The sequence below is a fragment of the Lolium perenne genome, chromosome 4, assembly GCF_019359855.2.
Source record: "Lolium perenne isolate Kyuss_39 chromosome 4, Kyuss_2.0, whole genome shotgun sequence".
Lineage (NCBI taxonomy): Eukaryota > Viridiplantae > Streptophyta > Magnoliopsida > Poales > Poaceae > Lolium > Lolium perenne.
In genome coordinates this window covers 361,614,720-361,624,963 of record NC_067247.2, presented here as the reverse complement: position 1 = coordinate 361,624,963, position 10,244 = coordinate 361,614,720, and the positions used below count along the sequence as shown (strand labels likewise).

Here is a 10,244-nt window from a genome sequence, read left to right as displayed (position 1 = left end):
TTGAGCATCAAAAACAAATACCCACTACCCAGAGTTCAAGGTTTGTTTGATCAAGTCCAAAGAGCCAGAGTTTTCTTAAAGATCGATTTGAGATCAGGATATTATTAGATAAAATAAAGAATATGAAAATATAAAACTTTTTACATTACACATGATTGTGTCTTGTATGTTTTTAAAAAGTTTTTAAAAAAATACATATGTTGCTCCCTGCAAATTAACTCGGGGTTTTAGTCTATTTTGGAAGTAACAAAATTGTTCTCGCGTGCCACAAATCAAAAATGCCGGACATGGATTTGTACAGTTGATTTCTTTATGATTTTATTACATTGAAAAACTAATTCTCAGTTGACCCATGTTACAAATAATTACTAGCACGGATCAAGAAGCAAATCCAGCGGAGCGAAAGCATTTTTCTTAGTTGCAGCTCATATTGCAACTCATGCCTAGCATGCATCACAAACTAAATTCAACGATCGAGGCCATATTTCTAAGTTGCAACCCATGTACAATTGGGAAAATATGAGTTGCAACCTTGTTGAAACTCATGGCCAACGCAAATCCGGATGCTATCTAATGGTTTAGATAGTCAGCTGCTAATTCTCGGTCGGCTAAGAATTAGCAAAACTAATAAAAATATCTTTTGTTTCACCCTTGAGCATATACTCTTGTAACCGATTTGTATATCTAATACATTAAGATCATTGTCAAGACATAACTAAGAAAAAGCTATCATGTGGGCTCACGACTAAATAGCTTTGTTGTTGTAATTTTTTCAACTTACGAAAAGGGATTGGACCCTTGCAGCTAGCAAAAGGTGTTAGCGGAAGAGAAACTATGCCCAGTTAGGGGGCTGGTGCTTCTTGTTATATGGATGAGAAAAACCCCATCGTGGCATAAAACATGGAATATGTATACTGGTGTAGTACTACTCCATACGACATAACGTAGGATACATTATGTCAAACAACTTCTCATAATGTAAACCGAATGAAAAACATCAAGGTTTCGATTACGCTTGAACTCATCTAACATTTTTTTACATGCAAAGTTTTCGTAAAACCATCAGCTATCTTATTCTTGCTTGAAATAAACTTGATAACAAGAAGTCAGCTAGCAACTCTTTCGTGAACAAAGGGACAATCAATTTCAATGTGTTTGTCCCTTGCAAGAAAAACTAGCTTGATTGGAATATATGTAGCTTCAAGATTACCATACCAAACATGAGTTTTTGTTTAAGAGAAATACCAAGTTCTTTAAGTAAAGCTTAAACCCAAATCAATTCGGTTGTTTCATTAGCTAAGGCCTTATATTCAGTTTTAGTGCATGAGCGGGATACATTGGCTTGTTTTCTCGCACTCGAAGAGACTAAATTGGGGCCAAAATGACAAAATCTCCTGTGAAACCTCTATCATCAAGGCATCTCGCCAAATCCGTATCTAAAATAGCACTAAGTATGGAAGAGGACTTCTGAAAAGTGAGTCCAATATTGATAGTACCTTTCATATACTACAAAATCCATTTGGTTGCAATCCAATGTGCATTAATAGGCGCGTGAACATATTGACAAACCTTATTGATAGAAAAAGAAAGATTAGGCCATGCCAAGTATTGAAGAGCACCAATAATGTTGTGATAGTGAGTATTATCCTCAGAGCCAAGAGAAGATCCTTCTGTTAACGAGATTTTATCATTAATAGACAATGGTGTTGGATCTTACCAATATGAGCAAGTAGATCAACAACATATTTCCTTGTGTTAATAAGAGGCCAGTGAAATATTTCTTGGCTTCAATAACCAGAAAATATTGCAAACCTACCACATCTTTGAGGGAAAATTCAGTGCTCAAATCATGAAGTAAAGCAGAAATATCTTGAGTGCAAGAACCATTCAAGATGATATCATAAACAAAGATCAATAGGAACATAATGGCACCTGAATTGTTATATAAGAAGAGGGGCCGGCGTGTCTGCTTTGGAAGGTATGAAACCAAGTGCATGTAGATTAGAGTTGAGACGGGAGTGTACCATGCTCAAGGGGTTTTCTTGAGACATAAATAGCTTTGGCAAGTTTGCAAATATATTGTGGAGCATTTTTAACTTTAAACCTAGCTGGTTGTTTCATATAAATCTCTACTTCCAGAAAACCATGTAAAACCGCATTCTTGACAGCTAGTTGCCGAAGATTAAAGCCCTGGGAAACTGACACAAATAAGACAAGTTTGATACTAGCTGCTTTAAAAACAAGGCTGAAGCTATCTTCGTAATCAAGACCATACCGTTGTTTAAAACCTTTTCCAACAAGGTGAGACTTATACTTGTCAATTGTACCATCAAACTTGATGCACTAACCACCTATTGTGAAAGTCCGAACTGATTAGAAGTGCTAGGCAATATATCTAAATATTAGCACCCACTTACGTTAGGCTATTTTAGTCCTTAGCATGGGTTCAATGTAGGCCGCAGATTTTTTTTTATTTTAATACTACATGAGCAGGGTCTTGAACTAGAAACCTCTTAGCTGTAATACCATATAGCGGAAGAGAAACAATACCCTGCTTCGTGTTATATGGATGAGAAAAAACCCCATCATGACATAATACATGGAATACATATATCGGTGGAGTACTACTCCATACGGTATTTATTGTAGGATATATTATGTCTAACAAATGGTTCATGCGCAATTGATTGCAAAAAAAAAATCACATGTGTACTGAAGTAAAATACTACCTCCATTCCAATGAGTAAGACACATATTAAAAAAACAAAAGGTCAAACTACGTAAAGTTTGAAAGTTTATTTACAGATTCGTTAACATGTAAAATACAAAATTAGTTACATACATCATGAACTATATTCTCATATGATATCTATTTAATATTATAGTTTTTTGAAGTAACATACTACCTTTTTATGTCTTGGTATGTTTTACCTATGATTTTAGTTATCTAATACTCAGTTCATTTCTTAATTTTTGTTGTGGTTTCAATTTTAATTTAAGCTAAAACCAGCACAAGAATTACGAAACAGAAGGAGTAACAATGTGTGGTTACCTTTAAGTTTTATGCACGTAAAGAAAACTAGCCCACTCTAGAAACCTGTGAATAATCAGGCCATTGGCTCTAGAGCTTAAAGATGGTTCATTAGTACTGGGACTTTGTATCTAAAAAATATTTTGTTTGTATGTGTTGATGTGTTTCTTACTGTCCAAATAATACTCTCTCCGACCCACTAAAAGTGTCATGGTAATTTGAACTAAAACACCGATACTCCGTACTTATTAATGCATGGGAGGGGTAATATTTTGTTTTACAGAAGTCCAAATAATAACAATACTAGTTTGAGACAAGAAAAGGGCAGTCCTCGACCTGCTGGCGGCCAAGTTTGGCGAGATGGAGGTCGACGGTGCTACCACCTTCCTCGCCAAGGTGCTTAGCATGCTGCCGCCGTCCGTGATGGGCGCCATCCCGCCGGTCGATGCTCCCAAGCCCAGGGCTGGCCGGCGCAAGAGGCAGAAGGGGGAGCTCCTGCCGTCGCGTCGCTCCTCTCGCACATGCTGCATCAGGAGGGCGGGCGCGCCTGCCGTGCGTCCTCGAGGAGAGCCCGACGGTCGCGCTGGGGCTCGGTGGAGGGGCGGCGGCCGTCGAGCCGCCTTGCTCTTCGCCTCTGGACGCGGACGAGATCGCACGCATCCGCCTCGACACCGGCGTGCTCCAGGGCGCGCGGATCGCTCTCCCGGACAACGAGCTCCTGTCCATCCTGGACATGGAGGCTTAGGCACTACGTGTCTGTGCTGATGCCCTGCCATCTCCATGTTAGATTGTCTGCTGTCTGTGTCGCAGAGGGCCTCCCCAGTTTCGGACCCCTGCTGCTGTAGCCGTCATGTGTGCGTGCGTCGCGAGCCCGACGGCCCTCGCTTGTGCTGTGTCTTCAAATCCCCGTCGAGATTAGCTCCGGATGTCTGTAACCGTCTCTGTTCGGTCGTGGTTGTGGAAGTTATCTTCGTGCCTTGTGTTTCGTCAACGCTTGCGCCCCCCTGTTGTGTGCCTAGTCTCCGATGGATCTTGACCTGAAAATCCTGGACTGGAACCCGCGCGGACTCAACAACCCTGCGCGGAGGGCGGCGATTCGGGGGGTCGTCGAGCGCTCCGCCTGTGACATCATCTGCTTCCAAGAGACGAAGCTGTCTGACGCTTCCGATGCCATCCGGGCTGAGTCGGTGGGCTATCGCTGCCGTTCGGCTTTCGCCTCTCCGGCCGATGGGACCAGAGGGGGTTTGTTGGTCGCCTGGGACCCCGATAGATATGATGCCCAGCTCATCAGTTCGGCGCACAACTCCATCACCGCCGCCTTCACTTCCAGAGCCGGTGGTCCGGCTTGGACTCTCACCAATGTCTACGGACCTTCCGACACCGATGTGGCTAAGGAGGCCTTCCTCCATGACCTTCAGGAGTTGAGGCACTCTGTCGTTGGCCCTTGGCTTATTGTCGGCGACTTCAATGTCATCCTATCCGCAGCGGACAAAAACAACGATCGGCTCAACAGGCGTCTCATGGCCAAGTTTCGGGCCATGCTCAACATCACGGAGATGAAGGACATCAAGCTTGTGGGCCGGCGGTTCACTTGGAGCAATGAGCAAAACCCGCCCACCCTTGTCCGTCTCGACCGGGCCATCTGTAATGTGGATTGGGACGCCTCCTTCCCCAACGCACAGCTAACAGCTATCTCCTCCTCGATCTTGGACCACTGCCCTCTGGTGCTGTCCTGCGCGGGCAAGATTAAGCGCTACAGTGGTTTCCGTTTCGAGGCGTTCTGGCCGCACGTTGAGGGTTATGCGCAGACGGTGGCTGATGCTTGGGTCCAGCCTTGCAACCACTTCAATGCGCTTACTTGACTTCACCGGAAGCTCTCCCGGACGCCCTGCGCTCTTCGCGCTTGGCACAAGAAGCGCATCGGCGACACCAAAGCTCAGCTTCTCCGGGCCGAGGAGGCGGTTAGGCTTCTGGACGCAGCGCAAGACTTCAGAGCTCTTTCGGCGGACGAGACCGACCTTCGGCATCAGCTGAAGTCCCGTATCCTTGGCCTCTCGGTGTTGGAGCGCATTCGGGTTCGACAACGGTCTAGGGTGTGTTGGCTGCGCGCTGGGGACGCCAATACCCGTTTCTTCCACGTTAAAGCTAACGGTAGAAGATGCAAGAACTTCATCCACTCCCTTAGTCGCGAAGGAGGCACGGATGCCATCTCTCAGGAGGAGAAGAGGCAGGTGGTGGACGCGCACTTCCATGCCATCCTGGGCACGACACCATTGCCGTCGGCCACCTTCAACTGGGAATCCCTCGGGCTGCCTAGCCTTGACCTTTCCGCGCTAGACGCGGACTTCTCCCTTGCTGAGATCCACGACGCAGTTAAGGCCATGCCGTCGGACAAGGCGCCTGGTCCCGATGGCTTCATCTCCAACTTCTTCAAAGCCTCGTGGGACTTGGTTGGGCCGGACATCCTTCTGGCCTTTCAGCAAATTGCGGATGGCAATTTTGCTGGCCTGCACCTGCTCAATGTCTCTCACATGGTGCTTCTGCCTAAATGTGATGACGCCTCCTCCATGAAGAACTACCGCCCCATCAGCCTCATGCACAGTTTCGCTAAGCTGTTCATGAAGGTCCTCGCCACAAGGCTGGCATCCAGGATCGATGAGCTTGTGGGCATTGAGCAGAGTGCCTTCATTAAAGGTCGGTGCATCCAGGATAACTTCACCTACGTTCGGGCTCTTCTTCGGCGGTTGCACCGCTCCAAGACGCCATCGCTTCTTATGAAGCTCGATATCTCCAAGGCATTCGATTCGGTTTCCTGGACGTACTTGCTGGATATGCTACGGGTGCGCGGCTTTGGGGTGCGCTGGCGGAATTGGATTGCCGCCTTCCTGTCTACAGCCTCCCCACGCGTGCTCTTCAATGGGGAGGAGGGTGCCAGCATCGCTCACCGGAGAGGCCTTCGGCAAGGTGACCCCCTGTCACCGCTCTTGTTCATCCTCGCCATGGAGCCGCTTCCCCGCATCTTCGCCTTGGCCACCGAGGAGGGCATTCTGTCGCCTCTCGCAGGGTCCATTCGATGCTCCCTCTACGCCGACGATGTGGCCCTCTTCATCAAGCCGACCGCCGGAGAGGTTGCTGTGACAAAGGCAATTCTGAAGGTCTTCGGTGAGGTCTCCGGGCTGGTTGTCAACCTCACCAAGAGTCAAGCCATCCCCATTCGATGCGACGGCATCAACATCGACACCATCCTGCAGCCGAGTGGCTTGCAGATCACCTCGCTGCCATGCACCTACCTGGGCATGCCTCTATCGCTGCGCCGCCTGCGTAGGATCGACATCCAACCTCTCATCGACAAGATCGCCGCTCGACTTGGACACTGGAAGGGCAAGCTTATGTCCAAGGCGGGCCGGCTCACCCTGCTTAGGGCTGTCCTTTCGGCGCTCCCGGTTTTCCTCATGACGACGCACCCCCTGTCTGCTTGGGCGGTGGCGCAAATAGACAAGCTAAGACGGGCTTGGCTTTGGGCGGCATTAGATGTTTGCAACCCTGGCCAGTGCAAGGTGTCCTGGAAGCTAGTCTGTCGGCCGCGTGAGGTGGGCGGCCTTGGGGTGCTTGACCTGAAACGGTTCAATAACGCCCTCCGCCTACGATGGATTTGGCTTGCGAAGACCGGGGCGGACAAGCCCTGGAAGGGCCTGTTGGAGAAGCCCTCCCCTTCCGACCAAGCCTTGTTCGCCTCGATGACTGAGGTGACCATTGGCAACGGCCTGGCAACCGCCGGTCTGACAACTGGTCCGGGAACCACTGAGGAAGCGATGGCCCCTGCTTTACGAAGTGTCCAGGCGCAAAAACAGGACGGTGGCAGATGCCACCAACGGAGACCACTGGCTCATGGACCTACGGGGGCGAATTTCTCTACCCATGCTGGCAGACTTCGTCGCACTTCGACAGGTTGTGCTAGATTGCGACATTGATCCCGACAGTGAGGACTCTTTCCGGTGGAAATCCGCCTCCGGTGTCTACTCCGCGTCCTCCGCGTACGCGCTGCAGTTCGTCGGGATCCCACAGTCACCTCTGCGTCATATCTGGCCGGTCTGGGCACCGCCAAAGTGCAAGTTCTTCATGTGGCTCCTTATGCGCGTCGGATTTTTACAGCGGATCGGCCGCCGCTTTGGGATGCAAAACCGGATTTCTCGCCTCTCGTGTCGGGCGCAACCTCGAGACCCCCGCGCATCTCTTCGCTGAGTGTCCTTGGGCTCGTCAAGTCTGGGAGCGCACCGCCCTCCTGTTCCACTGCCCAGCCATCGGAGCTCCGGACGGCGACGACCGCGCCCTGTCCTGGGCTGTGACCACGCTGGAAGCCTCGGACAAGCGAGCAGCCTCGCTCATCATCCTGGTGGCGTGGGAGATTTGGCGCGAGAGAAATAGGCGTGTTTTCTGTAATAAAGAGTTGACTGTGTCTGGCCTCACTCACCTCATTGCTGATGAGGCCAATAGTTGGGTGCTTGCTGGTGCGAGGCACCTTGTAAGGCGAGAGTAGGCTTGAACCGGAGGTGGGTTTAACCACCTGTGTTGTGTTGTCTGTACAATTCCGTTCTTCTTCTATATATGAAACCAGCAGTTCTCCTGCTGAGATTCAAAAAAAAAAACAGGCAAAACCTAATCTAGAGACCTGAGAATAATCCCTGCAGAAGGAAGGCGCATCTACTGCACCTGTTTAATTAGGTAGGAGAGTAATTGTAGCCCTTCTCGGACAAACTATCGTCACCTTGTCAGCTCTGCACTGAACTCAATACGTCCAATAATAGGTGAGCGCCCACTACCTACTTGTTGTAGCCAGCACCCCTCTCACTTCACCTCTTCTCCTATAAACTCCTCGCAGCATCACACGGGCACCACGCTCTCACTCTTCCCATTCACAACGCACAAGCACAACCACCTTTCTCCACTCTCGGAGCTTGCTAGCTCGGTAGCTAGCACCCGCGTCAAGGAAAGATTTAAAGCACCATGCTTGGCTGCTTCTCCCGGCTCCGGCGGCCGGCGTCTACAGCCGGGGCACCGGCGCCCGTGCAGCATCCGTGTGACGACGCTTCCACGTCTGCTACGTCGACCTCCACCACGCCCACCTCTCCGTGCTCGTCCTCTTCCTCCGCCCGCTTCAAGAAAGCGAGCCTCCGGGACGGTGGCAGCAGAGGCCGGGAAGTCGACGGCGCCGTCGCGAAGGAGTACCTGTCTTCCGCGGTCACCGTGGACTCCGGGCTGTCGTCGGCCATCGCGTCCCGCCGGTTCTTCCTCGCCTCTCCAGGCCGGTCCAACTCCATCGTCGACTCGTCGGCGCACGCCGGGGTGATCGGTTTGGGCGCGGCCGGCGTGGCTGTGCCGACCTACTCGCCGGACCCGCACGCCGACTTCCTCAAGTCCATGGAGGAGATGTCCGCGGCGCTGCAGCTGGACGCCAGGCGGCGCGGCGACAGGGCGCGCCTCCACGAGCTGCTGCTCTGCTACCTCGCGCTCAACGACAAGCGCGCACACAGGTACATCGTCAGCGCCTTCACCGACCTCCTGCTCCGCCTCACCGCCACCACCGACGACCTCGAGCTCGAGCACGAGCAGGACGCCTTGTAGCTGCCTGGCGGCTGCCGGAACCCAGCAGCAGCTAAACATGTTCTTCCATTTCTCAGAGCGTTCGGTGCTACGCGTAGGAACATTCTTTTTTCTTGGTGCAAAATGCTCGAGCTGTGCTACTCACTTGCCCAGATCATGCACCTGACTGTACATAGGTCGTGTGCAATTTCGTAGCGAAAGTCGCTTTGCAGTAGTTCGTAACTTTGTGTCCGTTGCTTTTTGCTCTTTATAAAAGGTTTGAGCGTGCTAGTGAAGTTGGGAATATCTTAGCTTCTACAATGGGGTCGCTTTGTTTCTTTGTGCAATTACATTTGTCTTTTCGGCCATCTCTCAGCTCTTTTCACTATGTATCCTTTTGCTTTATGTTGGAGCATCTGAAGGCCAGCTTACCTTTGGATTTTGTAGCCCGTGGCAAACATGGTTACGCCGTGACGATTACTTTGTAAACGAAATCTACTATTCTGTATGGTATTCGTCAGGAACTGTACGTTTTTTATACAGAAATAGAAGAGGGATTCCTCCTCCGTTAGATGGTGCGCAACTCGTTTCATCGTCTACACTATGTTCGACACTATGCCCCAAAAGCGACGTCTCTGATCTTGATTCTTGAGACGGGTGAGGCCTTCGGATCCAGCAGCAGGACGCAATAATAAACAGACGCCGTGCAAAACCAATCGCCGCAGTGCACAGGCACAGGCTGCTCACACATGGCTGCCGTAATGTTGGTGGATGAAGCGCCAACCATCTAGTAACAGTTTGAGAAGGAGTGTTCGAAAGTATAGGAACCAAAAAAACAAAATCTGTACTCTGCCTCCGTATGATAAGATAGGTATATATATCATGGACTGATCCCTCAACGTTTCTTCATGACGAACCTATCCCATAAAAGAGTCGCCATGGCGAAAGGCAAAGCAATTAAGCCTGTGACGGTAGCCGAGACATTGACACGGCAACCGCGAGCTAGGATCTGCTTTGTCCATGACGACCCTGGCCCCCGGCCGTGTCCAACACATCTATCAGGTCACATGCATGCAAGCAAGTGCCGATCATCAGGGGCCTACGTGATTACTGGCCAGATGCGTAACTAACCGGAAAGCAAAGCAGAGGGAGGCGACCTCAGGACAGCAACGGCATCATGGAGACATGTTGCGATCTCTGCAACAGCAGAGCGACACTGGAGGGGCGACTAGCTCCAGCAGTGTCCATGGCGCAGCATGATCAAGGTCCAAGTCCACCACCGGCCATCGTTGTGCCGCTCCAGGTCCTGTGATCTGATCATTTGGTCCTTCCATTCTGGCCGGCAGCGACGCCGACAAAATCACCTTTCATGCCGGCCACGGGCCACGCGCACGGCGGCGTGGGTAACCAGCAGAGGGAGCACTGGAACACACGGCAGCGCTGCCGCACCCTCACTAACAGGAAATGCTGCTAAAAGCATCCTGGTGGACAGTGGAGACACACCAGACACCACGAAAACACTGTAAATTTACAAGGAGATCACGTGTTTTCTGATATATGGACGGTGTTAAAATATATAACCTACCTATTTCCAATAGTTCGGACAATGTAACACTTTAGACGACAACAATGA

The 10,244-nt window shown here is 50.2% G+C and overlaps 1 protein-coding gene across 1 annotated transcript; it reads left to right on the top strand.

Annotated features, from left to right (window-relative positions):
• The first annotated feature begins 7,874 nt into the window (after positions 1-7,874).
• On the top strand, positions 7,875-8,979 carry LOC127296804 (uncharacterized). Its single transcript, XM_051327029.2, has one exon. The coding sequence runs from the start codon at positions 8,036-8,038 to the stop codon at positions 8,651-8,653; it is 618 nt and encodes a 205-aa protein (XP_051182989.1). The 5' UTR covers positions 7,875-8,035; the 3' UTR covers positions 8,654-8,979.
• The last annotated feature ends 1,265 nt before the right edge of the window (positions 8,980-10,244 follow it).